Below are 18,310 nucleotides of genomic sequence, written 5' to 3' on the forward strand. Positions count from 1 at the left end.
AGTTTGACACTCCATCAAAGATCTGTGAGACCCAAAGGCTCAAAGCCATAATCCACCACAACACACTTTATGCCATCTTTGCTGGTAGATTGTGTTTTGTTCCTCTCAAATGACATTGCTTTTCATAACTGGTGATGACTTCGCAGATAAATAGGGTTGAAGTGGAATCAACAGCACTGTTCATGTTCACCATGCAATCTCTGCTTGTCTTGTTTAGTGACAGCAGAGCTAATTAAAAGTAGGCTTTCATATTCTGGATGAAAGTTCTGACTTTGAATTGCATGTGCGTGTGCTGACTTAAAGATGATTTAAAGCTAAATTATGTCTAGACATCCTAGTTAACCACATAGGTGGAGGTAAACATTTTAGAGTCACTTTTGTTTCATCAGAATTGAAATGACTCTATTCAAATGTGTCTTTAGCCCTGTTTTTTAACTGAATATAGTAATTTAAATCCTCACTGGGCTCCCTCAGGTGCCAGGGTGTGGAGAGCAAAGGGTGCTGATGTTTGGAAATAAACAGGTTGCTAAATTTGGGATAATTCCTGGACCGCCAGCATGGAGGCTATTGCGGCCTGCTGTGTGCATTTGCAGACAACCCCTCAGGTAAAGATTATTTCAAGAGAATTTGTGAAACATGGATTGATCCGAGAAGTCAGCAGTTCAGCCCATGGTTCCACTGGAAGTGCGGCACAAGAGATGCCTGTAGAGACTTGTCATCTCTGGGGACAATAACCTTTCATGTGTCAGACACCTTCATGACAGAATGGGGATAACCTGCCTGGATGAGCTCAGTAGGTGATTTGTGTGTGTGTGTGTGTGTGTGTGTGTGTGTGTGTGTGTGTGTGTGTGTCACACTAAGGGGAAGAAAATCCCATCATCCTACTGGAAATGATTTTTGGGTAGAACTGACAGCAGCATCATACGAGCCTACGTCAACAAATGGCAGCATTTTATCCATTCTGCCGCTGAAGTCTGCAGAGAATCTGTGATGAACAGGCCTCGGAGAATCTCTACCTCCTCAGGGTAGTTTACATCTCATCGCTGCAGAAAGCAGAGCTTCATAGTTTATCCGGGAGCACACCGCTGGTAATGGAGACCCAAACATTTGGAGCCAGTCGGTACTCAATTAGGGAGTGTGGAAGTGGATCTGTTTGCCTTAAGATAGGACACCCACTACTGCACCATGCTCCTCAAACAAGCACTAGGCTTTCCCTTCCCTCTGTTTTATCCCTCTCCTTATTGAGAGATACATGAAATGCTGATATGATATGCAAAAAATGACTTAGTTGATAATTTCTCAGCATAAAGACGCATAGTTGCAGGCCAATATTAATGTTACAATACCTTATACCACCATTCACCCAACACTACGAACAGAAATGATGCTGACGAAGATTTTTTTTCAAAGAGCGTGGGAATAATCTCCTTCTATGAGGCAACATAAAATATGGTCTTAATTTGGAAAAGCATTTGCTCTAACAATACCACAGCCTTGAGACAAAAGCTTCTAGTCATCTTAACCCAAGTTTAATTTGTTTACAGTATCAAAATTGATCACCATTCAATGCCAACTGGAGCACTTTTAAAAGACTCACAAACTTAGTCAGATTCCTGGAGGAGAGGAACTTAAAACAATACTGAAAAGCAGTTTGTTGCTGTTTTATCTTGGGCTGGTTTGACAAAAATAGACTCTGACTTTGGCTTAGGTCTAACTGCTAGTCAGACTTTAGATAGACGTCTAAATTCAGCTGATGACCACAACTCTTAGTCCCCAGTTAGCCTAGGGGCAGGGGGATTCACTTTTAAGGTTTCAAATAGTCTAAAATGTCTGGACTGCTAGCAGAAACATTTTTGCAAGGCTGGTCTTTTGTGTTAGACCAGTCTTGCAAAAATGTTTCTGCTAGATCAGTCCAGACATTTTAGACTTAAGATATCTTTGTAAAACCGGCCCCTAATTGAAAAGTTTCAAGCCTGTTTCACATTTGACCCCATGCAGCATCCCTGAAGGGAGTAGTTGGGTGTGGTCAGAAGTGTGCTCTGTAGCCCCTGTAACTACTTCCAACAATGTTACCGTGCAGTCTTGGAGAACACTTGAACCACTGGAGGGCAGCAAAAACAAAGATTTTCAGGGGGTGTTACAGTAAATTACTCTTTAATCTTCAGGGAAATGCTGCAATTTGTTCCAGATATATAGAGCACAAAATCAAAAAGGCAGCAGTTCCTAGGTCAGCGCTAATAAGCAGTGTAGTACACAAGGAACTCTCCATATGTGAATTAGAAATAGTTCGAGAGAAGCTTTAATTCTTTCTCATTCTAAGAAAAATAGACCAATAATTAGTACTGGTACTTTCTTTATACAGAGGGGTTTGTCTACCACAGGAATTTTCAATCTCATCTCATCTCATCTTCAACCGCTTATCCGGAGTCGGGTCGTGGGGGCAGCAGCTTTAGCAGGGGACCCCAAAGTTCCCTTTCCCGGGCCACATTTACCAGCTCTAACTGGGGGATCCCGAGGCTTTCCCAGGCCAGTGTGGAGATATAATCTCTCCACCTAGTCCTGGGTCTTCCACAAGTTTGAATTTGCTCATGACTGCACGATAGCTTAAATCAGGGAGACATATACTGTATAAATATATTTTTTAGAATCGTCTGTTTAGAGCATGTGGCAATTACATGTATTTCTATTTGTGAAATACTGTTGTACAAAAACTAATTTGCAAACAAGTTAAAGGCAAAGAAATATATAAAACAGTGCTAATTATCTGTCTTAACACCCACCCAGAAGGTATAAGCTCTGATGTAGCTTGTTGCTATAAACGCCTTTCCCTGTTCATTTTATTTTTTAAATATCTAAATGTGATGTGTCTACACAGCTGATGTGAGACAGTGCTTTTTCACAGTTCTTTTTGATACACATGATTATATTGACTGGTGATGCCAATAAGGAGGGGGATAATAATCACCATGTATGCAACACTGTGACTTATTTAGCTGAAATGCAGATTTGTACACTAGACTTTCACTGAAAGAAATATAAAAATAGTCACCAAACAGAAAACAGAATTTACACCGAAAAAATACTCCTTAAATGATAAAGAAGGTGTCAATATTTAAAATGAGGTCACACCACTAGGTTCAAGGTATTGTCAGTACTACTTCATTTTTTTCTTTACAGCGCAAGACCCACTCCCTGACACTAGATGGCCCTATTAACCTATTCTACATCCCAGCGACGCACCAGGCAATCTAGGGCAGGTAATCTGAAAATGGCCCTGCAAATTGATGGTTTATATAACAATCAATGCATTAAGCACCTAAAAGGATGGGCTGCAAATTCAATTTGATTGGACACAATGGCTGATATTTCATTTGGAGGCAGTAATGAAGGAGCTGCCATAGGCGAATGACTTAGTATGGCTCATGACTCAACAGGATACAACCCTTTTTCTCCATTTTTTAGACTCTAAGGGTGCAGGTCTCTGAAGCTGTATCCTGCCTGTAAGTATTGGTTAATTTACTCTTTAGAGGTAAGTAAAGTAAGAAACCTGACAGGCGATAGTTAAATGTCAGTGCCCACAAACTGTAGTTCTTTTTTATTTTTTATAAGTTTTTATTTTGATTTCTGCTCCTCATCTGTGGTATTTCTCCCTGAGATACAGATACAGAGACAACTACCAAATTACCTGGTGTGACATCTCCTGCTCTGTGTTTTGATGAGGGATAAAACAAAAATACTAAACTTCATTTTCATTTTATCACTCACTGGTCATGTGTACTGATGGCAGGGGGGTGGGGGGGTGGAGGTGTGTGTGTTAGTCTGCCATTTAAAGCAAAATTGTTTGGATATAATTCTGCATCGAAAGATAGATAGACTGACAAATATTTTGAGTTACAACAAAGTCAAGTTAAACCAGACAGAGAGTGTAAACCCTAATCGAGACCAGCTGTTTTTTTACAGACTGGGCCAACTGGGATCGATGGTGAGGTTGAGCAGAGCCTGATCACGGCCATATTAGTCATCATGTATGATCGTTTGCTGCAGAGGTCACCATACACACAACACACACACACACACACACACACACACACACACACACACACACACACACACACACACACACACACACACACACACACACACACACACACACACACACACACACACACACACACACACACACACACACACACATACAAACACATACTTCCTGCTTTAAATCAATCCAAGTGCTGCAGCTAAGCCAGCCCTGGCTCTGTGTGAGGAGACATCCACATATCATTATATTACATTCTGCAGCTGCAGCAGAGGAGGCGCAGGGATTGGATGCCGTCTTCACTCTGCCAGAAAGTCGCGGTCTCGTCGACCATCTTGGTTTTCCAAAAATACGTGTTGCCAGGGAGACGTGGAGCCACAGGCAGAGCAGGGAGGGCTGAATGACACAGTTGGTTTCCAGTTCTGTGAGCTGATTACTGCTGGCTTTTTCCAACTGCCTGTCTGCTCTTACAGTAGAATCTACTTAAATGATCCTTCAGAACTTTTCTTTCACGGCTGATGTAAAGTTAGAAAGTGTGTCCCAAGCTCCCTCTGAAACTACTGTAGATTCAACTGCATGAAGATTCAATTGAATAAACACCTTTCTTTCTGACAACAAACAGTAATAAGTACTGTGATTAATTTAGCGATAGAGCGTAATTAGTTAGAGAGGAAATACAAGTGAGATCTATCCACAGGAATGTAACAGTGCCGTGGGACACAAGCTGTGTTTTCATTTGATTGTCAAGCAGATTTTAAGCAAACTTGAAATGTTGCAAAAAAGAAATGCAAATTGCACAAGCTTCCATCAACTGGTTTGGAGTGAATAAACTAGGCTACAGCGTAGTTTCGTCAGAAGTTGCCGCTATAGGCTACGTATGGCTGTAATCCAACAGTACACAGAGCAGAAGAAGTTGCAAACCGTAAACGAGTCGCATCTATCTTATCTACATGAGAAAAATGGAGTGAAATTTGTTCAGGAATTTGATTCACTTGGGCAAGTTTTAATTGTCCTTTCATGTCAGCTCATACTGGCGATGCGTCATGCTGTCAAGAGATGAAGACAATAGCCGCGGAGATGCCGTGTTAAGTGAGACTGCACGCCATGTTAGACTCCACGCCATGTGACACCAAGTCATGTGTCGCCAGGTCAGAACTCATTTGCTAACGGCATTTTCATTTTCCATTTAGTACACCAATTCTTTTTCGACAAAGGCAAAACTCAAGTGAGTGTAAAACACTTTACTCGTAACCCGATCCCAAACTAGCCTTCATTAGTCTGATGGCATACAATCCAGACACATAATGTGAATGGAGTTTAAATGCACAAATGTGTTTTACATGTTAATCCTTAAATAATACTCTAAAGTTAGAGTGATACGCAAGACAAAGATAAATTGGAAATTATTAACCAATGTCAATTACAGACTGAAATCTGAAACCAAATTTATCATTCATCCATTCATTCATCTTCAACTGCTTGTCCCTGTCGGGGCTGGAGCCGATCCCAGCTGACATCGGGCGTGAGGCGGGGTACACCCTGGACAGGACACCAGTTTATTGCAGGGCACATAGAGACGAACAGAGACAGACTTGCTGTGAGGTGACAGTGCTAACCACTACACCACCGTATAGCCTAAAATTGATTCCAAATTTATATCTTTTAAAATCTCATTTTATGAAAGTTCATTATTCAGTATGGAATTTAGCATATAATGCAATAACAGATATGGTTGAGATAAAGTTTATATACTGCAAACTGTTACTTCAGCACATTTGAGAATGCTTTAAAATGCATATAGATACTTTATTACTGTATTGTGTATACAGTACACAGTAAAATTAAACTCGACACTGCACAGTGCATACAGTAGTGAATCATTGCTCTCTTTTACTAACATGGCTTACATGATTAATTTGCAACATTTTGGAGCAGTCAAGCTGAGAATATGCTAATTCACTTCTATTTTGTGGCTCTTTATGAAAACAAATATGCGGTGGAGGCCACTGCTGCACTGATGCAACATGAGTCATCTGCCTTTGAGGTCAGTATCCTTTTAGTGTCAAAGTAAAAATTCAGTGCATTTATTGTACTTGCAGCATGAATTTAATTCTTACTTCATACAGGATTCATGCCGGCGGACAGTGACTGCGGCTGAAGATATACAGTATAGATGTCTGAAAGTTTATTCAGAGTTCAGAGTTCATTAATTCTTAAAACTAAGAGTTTTTAACCTTGAACCTCCAATGGAAAACAATCCTGACAACACAAGGCCTTTTGAGTGTTTGTGTTTCTCAGATAAACACGAAATTCACACACAATTCTTTAGAGAGTCAAATTAAATCAAGATGAAACATAAAGCAGTAAAGCTTGAGGTACTATGAGGTCGTTCATTATAAAAGAACTCCTTTTCAACATATCAGGATCTCCTATGTTGTGCTGCTTCCACGTCAGACCAATCATCACCTACAGCCTGTCAATGCACTAGTTAGACCAGTCCTTATTTCCAGCAGTTTGCAGGAGAGAAAGCAAATATACACACACAAAGGTAACATGGAACAAAATGTGCACTGAAACTGACATAAACCTGTAGGGAGGCAAGTTATTTTCTCCACAGTTTCTGTTTCTTAATATAAAACACTCCCTTGTTTTGAAAGGTCGCAATAAAACTGTGTTCTTTCCCTCCTTCACACAAAGTGGTGCTTGTGGTCAGCTTGAATTCTCATCAGTTGAAATGTGCGAAAGGAAAAAAGTAGCCAACTAACTACAAGTTTACTTTTTATAGATAGAAAAGATTTTCAACAGCACCAACGTTTACCAGTGTGTATGTTGGAGGAAAGCTCAAAGAAACAGCAAATGCACATTCAAAGAGAGAAATATTACCTCCAGTCCTGTGTTACGTGTCAATTTTGGCGGCTCATCATTGACTGGTATGACAGTCACCGAAACGGTGACGGGGAGGCTCCGGCGCTCGATCTCATAAGCCGAGGCAGAGAGTGTAAAACTGTCTTCTGTGCTCTCGGTGCTGTCATGCATGTAGTAGATGTGTCCAAGTTTTATCTGGAGGAGACAAAAAGCATCCAGTTATCACTCAATTTTAAATCAGACCTGAATGGTAGGACACGTGGTAAAATAGGCAGAGGCTGGTTGAGCCTTAAGGTGGAATCATATTTTATAGTGTGACTGTGTCTCTAAACGCCAAAATATCCAAAAAACAGTGCTTTTGAAAAAAAAACCTACAAAACCATCATTTCCCGGTTAACCTGGACACTCACCAGTGAGAAGCTTAAGAAACCATCTCAATCTCCAAATTTAGATGGAAACAAATTAATTTTACTGAAATATTTTGTCGCTTAAATACGTTCTTCTCATAGCTGTACTGTTCATGGTACTTGGAACTTCAATAAATGTACTTATTACTAGTCCAGACTGTCCTCACCAAAAAACGGCACTATAGGTCGTCTCGGCAAGTAGCTGTAATAATTATGGTGGAAGCACAGGCGCCCACGTTTAAAATTGCAACATGAAATAGAACAGTCAAGTTGTTTTGGTAGTAAATGGACAGATATGGCTAGTATTCACTTCAGAGCTACTAAATTTTCCACTCCCTGACAAAGAAGGCAAATCGCTGTCTGCTTGGCGCTCACGTATGGACGCTTGAGCGTAATGTCTGGACTGCTCAAAAGTGCGAGCAGAGTAGCGGCAGACACATTCCAGATATCTAGCAGACACATTACAGATATCTTGCAGGGTAAATATCTGGAGCTGTCAGGGAGTCCAGGAGTCATTGAGAGCTTAAGACACGGGCTAAGGGGGAACAAAAGTGGAGCACTAGTGGAGCAGCAAGGTAAAGTTCTAGTAATGGCTTGAGGAGAAGCCGCAAGCCTGCCGGGTGAGCAGCCATCCGACTTCCGCCAGAGCTCTGACTACAGGTTGAAGGTGGGAACGAAGCCATCTGGCAATAGCAATGTGCATTCCTTTACGCTGTGACAGCAGTCTCTGATCTAGTAGTGTGTAATCATCTGTCGCTGCTCAGTTAGATAGTGTGAAAACATTTTATGTAGTGCGAATAATACAGCAAACTGATGACTTTTAAAGTCTTGAAATGGGAACTTGGCTTTAGGCAATTAAGAAAATAATTGTTTTTCTGAAACAACCCTTTTAATGGTCTATATTTTCAGTCGTATAGACGTATTTTTTTCTGCACAGTATATCTGAAATTGTCCTAAACAGATAATACATGTTTGCAAAGCTTCGTGATAAAGGCTGTAATCAGGGTTTAATGTCTGCCAGCAGCACATGAACAAGGAGAATCCCCCTTGTGGGCTGAAACCTTGAGGGAAGCCAGATGCACAAAGGAATCAGGGAAACAGCACCTGTGGCTGGGCCAAGCCATCTCTGTTGGCTTTCTGCATACAGAAGAAGAATTTCAGCTAGCAGCAACCCGTGTTCTTGTTTCTCAGTCCTGTAGACCTATCTGGATCAAATAATTAACCTATCTAACTTTCTTTCTGACAAATTGACAGCCTTCTGTGCAAAGAGGACAACTGGAACTTTGTCTTGACAAAAGCCAGCAAGCTGCTCTGCAGAGAGGACCCGCTTCAGAGAGCAGGAAGTGCCAAATGGATCCCATATGACGGGCATCCTTCTGGAATAACAACCCCCATCATCATTACTGATCAGGGAAAGTCAGCGAGACAGTCTGCTCGCTGGGACAATAAACAGTGGGTGGTTGTTGGACACGTGGGTCAGATTTACTTAGAGAAAGATGGACGCAGGGCTCAATATTTGTTTTGTTTCTATTTTTGATTAATGTAAAATCTCTGTGTGCCTACTGTATTTTGGAAAATGCGGAATATAAACTTTAGGAGCTTTGACGCTTTGTTCCGAAAAACATGTTGTACTTTGTGAAAAAATAAATTTGGCTGTGTGGACTTTAATATGTTTCCACAGATGGGAGACCTAATTGAGACCTGATGGAGAGCTGAACCTGATTAAAGCCAAGGTGTATCGGAGCAAAGTGGTTCAGATTTCCTATATTTCCTCAAGTTGGACTCAACTACTCAACATTACATATTTTACTGTGTTGACTTTATTGTTCAAAGCCAGAGTAATTTATAGTTGATGAGGTTGATGTTTCAGCAAAAATCCTTACGTTATCTGACACAGATTCCATGCTTATGTGACCCACTTGGGGACCACAGGGCACATAGTGGAGTAACTTTACATTATTGTGGTTGATGGTCATGTAGGCTCTCTTTAACATCCTCTGATGTTACACTTACATAACCCCAGTGAATCGCCCCCAGTACAGCTTGAAACAGCATTAAAGTTAAGGGGGGAAAAAAACCCTACAATACAGAGAACTACACACACATCCGACTTTAATTTTGCAACAATTACAGTCTGGTTTAAATGCTGCGCCGACTGAGGCTTGGACATTCATCCTTCAATGTGGTACTCATTTGGGAGAACTGACTGTTTCATTGTCTGAGCATAATAGTAAAAAAAAAAAAAACAGAACAGAGAACACAGAGAGCGCACATAAAAAAGGCAGTTCAAAGAAAAGATTTTTTTCTCTGTGATATTTCCGTAGTGGCAGATGATGATATCTTTGTTCATTTTTGCTTTCCCCTTGCTACTAGACCTGTGCGAGTTGCTTATTGGGATCTTTGAGAGACAGTATGAGTGAGTCTGGCAGTAGCAAAGCAGGGGACGCTTGTGTGCACTCACACATTATTATAGGAATATACCGAGCCAGTTTATTTTGGCTTCAGGCGGTCCAAAGGCATCGTCAGTTTTTCCACAATGCTTCAGCAAATTGGAGAGGAGTAGAGGCAGACCAGGGCTAGATATAGGAGCTCTAAGATATGTGTCTAACCAGCTCCAGTAGCTATGTGGTCCATTCAGAATGCATGAAGGTTTTTTTTCACCGGTAACTACTCATGCATTTTTAATATTTTCCTAAAGCTGGGGCCTCTGAACCACACGGAGAGAGTGCAGATAACTGTGCCGCAGCAACTCCAAGATTCTTTTTCCCTTCTCGATCTGGTACAACACAACAAATCCATAACAGCACTGAACAGGAACTAGGGAAAGTTTCATGGTTTCATGCTTTGCTGTGGTAATCCACCTGCACCATGCTCCAGAAATTAGGGGAAGATGTTACTGTATACTCCCTGTAGTTATAAAGACGGATAAAATTTGGATTTTTGGGAAGTTTTTGGTCCCAGACCGACAAAAATAAATGAATCTTTTGGCAATACATTTGGTTCACATATACTATTCTTGGTATATAAATAGAGACAAGTTTTATTAACAAGGCATCTTCCTGCCAATAACCAAATCACACGTCAGAGTAGAACTTATAGTATAGTGAGGGAATAGTGAGGGAAGAGATCATTTTCAAAGGTTTAAATCTACGGTGATATACAAGAGAAAATGGCAGTGTTATTTGAATGAGGATTCACAGCAGGGAGGTGTGATTGTTAAGAGATTTTCAGTGATGTTTTTTGTTGGAATGCTATATGTCTTTCACAAACCTCTTCCCATGTAAAGTAGGTAACTTCGTCTCCATCCTGGTAACGGAGGTCCCCGTGCTGCGGTGGCTCTTCCACAACAAAGTCAATGTTTGCTGAGCTGTAGAATGGATGTGAGATGTTAACAATCTCCGCGTTAACTACCCTGCTGAGGCCTTCTTTCACCGTAAAGTTCAAGGTCTGGATGGGGATGAGCCGGGGCACAATGTTCACAGAGATGCGCAGGTCCTCCACTGTAGTAAAACCATTACTGACATCAACTGTGAAGGCGTCGTCGCCCTGAAAGAGATGGATGTTCAAATAAGTTATTGATATACTAAAAATATACCTTATAGCTTGGACTTATCAGAGAGAGATGTTCATCTTTTGTTTGTTTTTACTCTCAGTGCTAATATTAAAGGGAACAAGCTGCCAAATCTGATTTGCAATGACAGAACGAATGAAATGACAATAAACCTGAATAGATGCCGACACATAGAGAATGCGCCCCTGATCAATGTCCTCTTGAGTGAAGGAGTGAATGTAGTCGAGGACAGGTGAGGCTGTGCTGTCCGAGCTGTTTGTCAGCTTGACCACATGGCCGAGACGAGGAGGCTCTTTAATGGTGAACACCATTTCTGTAGAAAGAATATCAGCTTGATCCACCTAAAAGGCAAAGGTACACACTGTTAATTTATTATTTTCACTTTATTTCTATATCATCTCTTTGTTTGTCGAATGATCATCTACATGTGTTAGGTGTGTGTGAAACTACTCAGCTTTCTGATTAATTAGATATACCTCAAAGTGCAGCTCACATAATACAATTGTTTAACCTTGGAAGTGTGGTGATGATAGATGTGGTTGTTTTCCCAAAACAATACACCATGGAGATAGAGGAACTACTCACAGCTGACAAATATAGCAGAAGGTTGAGCAACTGCCCAGTGACAGTTGGCAAAACAAATCAAATAAACTGACACAACTTTGGAAAACATTTTAAATTGGCAGAAGTTTTAGAAAGTTGGAGTTATATTAGGTATCTGGAGTCGGATGACTTTTCTCAATACCTTTTTTGTTTAGGAACAGTATTAAGTTAATGTCAGTACATTATGTATATTAAATTCCAGAATAGGGCACTGTCAACTTTAGTTTAGTTTATACCCAATGGTATCTGTATATCATACGATATCTAATTGTATCGTGAACATAAACTTTAAAAAGACATTTGTGACTTTTGGTAACATTAAAAGCATTGCTGCAGAATCACACACAGGCAGATTTATGGTCATCCCACAGAGATGATTTAATAAACTCTCTGGAGCCTGAACCCGTGAAGTGTTTAGCAGTCATACTTTCATTTGACAATATTTCATAATATCATACTACTTTCCATTTCACAGTACGGACACAGACTGGACATGTTCCCAGTAGCCATGTCAATATGTTAAGTGTTGTAGCGCTTCGAAATTGTTGAATGTGAAGTGCAATACAAATATCATTATTGTTATTATTATTAAAGGCCATACTGTCAAGGTGTTGTTCAATGCATATTTCAGTATTATGTTTACTAGGTGTCTAAGTTCTCCTCCAGTCAATGCTGCTGATTTGAAATGTACGCACTATGGTAAAAATAAAGTTTAAAATAAAGAACATTTTTCTTTCAGAAATGTCAAGATAAACATTCATAACACATTCTGTGTTATGAATGGACTGACAGTTTAAACCTCATTAATTGCATTCAAGAAGAAGTGCAGGCAGTCTCATCTTATAAATTACAGTGGGCTGCAGGAAGCTCCTCAGGGGATACTTAATGCTCTGTTTTCCACACTTAATAGACTGTAATTTAGTACATAAACTAGATTAAAAGCAGCAACTGCACAGTCATTTTTAGCCTCGCTTTCATGTGGTTAAGATTAGAGACAGGGTTTGAATGAGTCATGTGAAAGATCTATTTCACAAAGAGAAAAACAACTTTATAAGACAAAATAAAATTTCCTTCAAATTATTACTGTCAAGTTGTATAAATGTTAAATGCTGTCTTGATCAATAAAAGCAAATGCATGCTTTATAGATTCTCAGCAAAGCAGATTAATAATAGAATAAACATACTGTATGAATCAGTAAACTTTACCTTGAGATTATCCTGGTTGATTATGGTGTGTTCTCCCTCATAGGAAATGATGACCTCATTGGTTATCACCTCAGGCTCAGAGAGGTAACCTTGCTTGAATATTTTAATCCTGAATGTTCCTTCTTCAGAATGCCCTCTTGCTTGAACAATGAAGTTGAAGGAGTCCTTTGACCTCAGGCTCTCATAATTATGCTCGTACGAGATGACACCTTTTTTCAGGTCCTCCTGGGTGAACTCTGAGGCCTCAATCCCACTAACTATAATCCTGCCGTCGCTGGGTGGTGATGTGACCTGGAACTTGATCTCACTATCATCTCTGATGTCCATGTTGGAGTCAGCACTCAACAGAGTGGTGTTAAGGGTCTTTGTGCTCCCATGGTCAATGACAATGATTGTGTTGTTTACTACTTGCAGGTAGGGCTCCCCTGCCTGGATCTCAAGCAGCGCCGTGGTCTTATGGAAGCCATCTGACACCTGCAGTGAGAAGCGCTCCCGGTCTGCTCCGTGGTGAATGAAGAGGATGTTCTTATCTCGCAGGTCAGCTTGTGTGAAACGGAAAAGGGGCTGTGAGGGATTCGATTTTGAGACAATGTTGCCTGAGAGGATTCCCTCACGAGCAAAAACAATTTGGGTGTCATTGAAACCTGAGTCGTCATCTTTATACTGAATGACATCAGTTGTTAGCAGACGTTGACCGTGGCGGACTATATTGAATATTTTGTCCACAATCCTCACAGGAGCATGCTCGTTCTTGGATTGGATAGATATTCTGAAAACATCATTTAGTGCTTCTTCATTGTATGAACTATCCGCACTTTGATCAACTACGGAAAAATGGAACTCATCACTGCTTGCCTTGGAACCATCATGCTTGTAAATAAGCCTTTCAAACTGGAGGTCTTCATTGCTGAATACTCGTATTGCTCCCTCAAATCTCGGCTGCCCGGGTGGGGAGTCCCTTATCAGTCGCCCATACTTTGGCCCCTGTGTGACCCGGTACACAAAATCTGTAGAACTTGGAGAATGCATCCAAAGATAGTTTTTGTTCAGGGTATGCTCACCACCTTGCAAAACAACCAGCATCTCATTGGTCAAAACAGGAGCATCTGCATTGGCGAGGATGTTAATTGGGAAGGTATATAGAGGCGAGTACTGATCATTAGCATGGACTCTGAACTGGAATTGGTCTATACTATCCACAGCTCTTTGTACACGTACCCTGTAGCTAACAGTACTTTCTAAAATGTCCTTTTGTGTGAAGATGTCTCCCTCAGTCAATTCTCTGTCTGACAACAGGAGACTACCGAGTGTTGGAGGCTTGACAAGGATGTATTTTACAGTTTGTGGATCAGGGTTTTTCCCTATTACTTCTGCTTGAAGCTCTGTGAGTCCAATTGTTTGCTCTTCATCAGCCTCCATCTCCAGTGGAACCAAGTTAGAAACTTTCACTTGTGCAGGGATGATCTTGACCAAGAAGGTGTTGTTCCAGCGGGAGAACTGCCCCAGGTGGACATCAAACTGAATACGCTCACTCACAATATCTTCCTGGTTGCTTGAGTCTGTACTGACATATCTTAGGTGGCCTTGATCCAGATCAGATTGATGGAAAGTTGTAGTCTGCTTGTACATTCTATCACTTGTCATTATCTGTAGTTCTCCAAATACCAAAGGTTGTGTAATGTTATAAATAATATCTCCATTACGAGGATGAGCAATGACAGCCAGATTCTGAACACTGATGGATGCGTTGCTTCCTTGAGACAAGAGAAGGCCAGTGTTGGTGACAATAGTTATATGTGGCTGTGTCACAGATAATTTAAAAGTAGAGGAATGGCTTATTGACTGTCCATCAGACACCTCCAAGGTAATTGTAGCAGCATTCCCCCCTCTGTGTACGAAATATATATTTCCATCTTTTAATTCCCTGCAAGTGAACTCTGAGATGCTTTTTCCTGGTTGCTGACCATTTTCTAAATAACCAACTTCCATGGAAGGCTCTGAAGTTACAGTTACCACTAATTCATCACAGCGTGTGTCAGAATCCATGATTTTGATAAGGCTGGGACTCAAACGTGTTCTGCCGTATTCTGTGATGGTAATTTCTCCTCCATCAAGTTGTGGTATATCATTGACGGGAAGGATTTCAATTGGGAGGACATACTCTTGAGGAGTTTTTAAACACTCTGGAAGGTAGCCGTTACTTTCAGCAACCACGTGTAGCTGGATTTGATCTGTATGCCTTTCATTTCCATCATGCATGTACTTAATTTTCTTGTTAATAACATCGAGAAGAGTGAACTTTTGTGTGCGTCTTGTGTTTGTGTTTATATCAACCAAGCCATACCAGGGATCACTCTGGAGAGTAAAGATGATCTGAGACTGACGCATTCCTGCAGCAACAAGGTCAAATGTAGGACTTAGGTTGTTCATATCAAGTGAAGCTTCTCCACCTTCAGGCACAAGCAATGAGGTGACGTCAAGAAGTTTGGTTACATTTTTGAAAATCTCTGGTGTGTCATCTGTTGGGTAGCAATGCTGATCGTTGTTGTCCATATCAACATATCGGATACGAACAGGTGGAGAAGTTGTAGTTTCGTCTGTGTCCTCGTAAGTTGAGTAGTCATAGTCCTCTCCTTCACATTTAACATGAACATCTTTGGTCACCAAAGCATCCTGCAGGCTTCTGTCTTTCTGATTTACTTTGATTTCCCCCAAACAACCAATGAAGGATTCAGCTGTAATTTCCTCCTCTACACGACTTAAGGACCCACTCTCACGAAAGACATCCTTCATTTTCCCCTGGATGCCTCCTAAATACAAGTTTCCAACTAGGTCCAATTTTTGTGACGGGTCAAGTGGGAGAGAGGAAGACTGGCTGTCTACATTAATGACAAAAGAATCTTGACTGACTTGAACCTTAACTCTATGCCACTGATCATCATCCAGCTGCACCTGGGTATTTTCCAGTACATGCAAGCCACTGCCGAGGTCCAGCATACCTTTGAGATAGCCTTTCACAACACCAATAGCAATAAAGTCCGACTGTAAGCCAGGGTGGAAAACAAGTAACGTATCTTCAATGGTGGTTTTCATTAGGACTTCTAAGACCCTTGGAGCACCACTAGCCCCGCTCCAGGTGGGAAAGGACACAAAAGAATCGGGAGTGGTGAAACTAGTTGCCTCCCCATCACCAGCCTCAAACTCACTGCTGCAGGAGTCCTTCGTGTCGTGGCACTGTTTGAATGCTGTGCTGAGAATATCAAACTGATGGGACTCAAATATGACCTGAGTCATGCAGCCGCGGAAAGGGGGGATAGCATTGCTGAGGTAGGGAGCCTCCAGATCTCCTGTGCCTCCAAGCCAAATGCCTAGGTCAATATTGAGCTGTTCGCCATTGTCATCCACAGGAACATATGTCGGGAAGAGCTCATCAATTGTCATGGTGAGTTTGCCATCTTGCAGCGTGAGTGAGACTTTGTGCTCCAGAAGGTTGTTCAGCTGCACTCCTTGGGATGAGGACAGTCTCACCTCGCCAGCCCCTAAGTTCATCCGTGCCTAAAGGAAAACAAAAAAATGTTATTGTACCATACAGTATACATATATACTGTATACTGTATGTTCATGTATATTGTGGCATATGGGATATTTATTCTTGTGTATTGCATTTATTGCATTACATAATATATGCATAAATAATTTGTGAAGAAACTATGTCTTGAATGCACTATAACAACCCAAATATCCTTATAATGGACATGGCCATTGATTCATACAGATTCATTTTACTGTAATATTAATATTTGTGACCTAGGCAGTGTATCTAGAGCCTCAGAAAATTCCTCAGATGTTGTGTTAACTGAGCCATACTTTAAAAAACTTTTTCTAAGAAACTTCGCTGTCAACATTAAAGAAATGCATTTTTTAAAAAATAAAATAAAGTTAAACAACATCATTCTCACACATGCATGACATATAAGGTTATTGCATTTTTTACAAGGCCTTGAGTCTGTTTGCTCAGTGCATCTCATATCCCTCGGAGGAACAGAATATAAGAGACTAAGACAGGTAATATATCATTTGCTTACACATCCCTTGAGTTCTCACCTCATTGAAAATGCAGAGATATTGTGCTTTTCTGGGTAAAATCTATATGAATCTCTCTGATAGCACACCTGATGCTGGTTCTGCTGCTTTTTAATGCAGTCAAATGAATATTTATAGGTGAAATGGCACAGTTCATTCCAGTGGTACAAACAAGACAACAGAACATTCAAATCAGTTTTTTTCTTATCTTTCAGAATGGCACCAAGGAAATGTGTCATATACATGGATTGAAGCTGAATGGCAACATTTACCTGTAAAGTCACACTCTTCACTACTATTATAAAGTTTTGGAATACCTTCAAAATGTTTTCAGCTGAGATGCCCAAAAATAAATAATTCAATATATGCTGTCTTGGGGATTATACTAGCAAAAGAATCGATTGGTTATTTTCTAACAGAAATAATAACATTGGTGCCATCTCATGTATTGAACATTTTCTCTGTTTTATATTATCAAAACAATACAGAATACAAAATGCCAAACACCTACTGCATTGGTAAGTGAGTTAATAATAATGGAGATGTTTGGTTTGTAATTGAGTTAACATAAACTCCAGCTATATCTGCATGGGATTTTTCTAACCAATAATTTAAGTTAACTGCTAAAAATGTTTTTCCTCATACTTGCCTTCCCTGGGGAGAAAAATAAGCAGCAATGGGATTCATTTTTTTTCCTAAAATGAACACTGAATCTGTTTGTGTATTTTAGGCCATTCTTTCAAACTTGGAAGGAGTCATTTTTTTATCCCAATCTGTCGCCATTGTTGTCTTACCTCCTCAGTCTCAAATTTACAGATTTATAATATTATAATATTATATATTTTTTTCCCAATCTATTTTCAAACCATTTACCTGTATTTTCCCGTTTTGGAGCTCAAGAAACAGGTAGTCCTCCATTCCTGCAGCCAATAAAAGCAGCCCGCTTCGCCGACTTGTCTTGATGACGAGTGACAGCTGGAAGGTAGAGACATCTTGGAAGGCTTGTAAACTGCAGTAGCTGTCCCCAAAGTAGGATTCTGTGAAGATAGAAAATAGGACATTGTACAGTATATAAAGATAAGAAATAGGCATCATGTTAGCTTAGAAGTCAAAGGCAAACTGCATAACTGCAACAAACAGTGATTTTCCCTGTCACCCTACACACATTCTATTTGACTGTGCACTTTAGTACACAAGACACACATTTCACTTTTGTCCACTTGCCATTTTGACATAAAATAGCCTGAGCTTACAATTAGAATTATCTATACTGTGGCAACATAACATGTATTATTATACTGGTATAACTCAAAGATACATCTGCACATGAAGCTATAAACTCATCCTACAAATGCCTGATGGCAACTTTTTGAATTCTGATGTTAAAGTTTGGAGAAACCAATTATCGTATACAAGCATTTTTCTGAATCTCACGTTACAGTACAACTAGCTCAGGTCTGATTTCTATATTATCAGGTGTCCCCCAGCTGCTTCTGACTGAAGAAGAGCTCTTGTGGCCTCAAAGGGATTCTCTCACTG

General features: G+C 40.4%; 1 protein-coding gene across 1 annotated transcript in view; it reads right to left on the reverse strand.

Annotated features, from left to right (window-relative positions):
• cspg4 (chondroitin sulfate proteoglycan 4) overlaps positions 1–18,310 on the reverse strand; it is a 70,945-nt gene that overhangs the window by 13,228 nt on the left and 39,407 nt on the right. The window contains exons 2-6 of the mRNA XM_083916906.1: positions 17,645–17,808; positions 12,689–16,243; positions 11,032–11,220; positions 10,579–10,854; positions 6,920–7,096 (exon numbers count right to left, since the gene is read on the reverse strand). Of these exons, the coding sequence (XP_083773032.1) occupies positions 6,920–7,096; positions 10,579–10,854; positions 11,032–11,220; positions 12,689–16,243; positions 17,645–17,808 (4,361 nt within the window). The remainder of the gene's footprint in view (positions 1–6,919; positions 7,097–10,578; positions 10,855–11,031; positions 11,221–12,688; positions 16,244–17,644; positions 17,809–18,310) is intronic.

This window comes from Echiichthys vipera (assembly GCF_963691815.1).
Source record: "Echiichthys vipera genome assembly, chromosome: 7".
NCBI lineage: Eukaryota > Metazoa > Chordata > Actinopteri > Perciformes > Trachinidae > Echiichthys > Echiichthys vipera.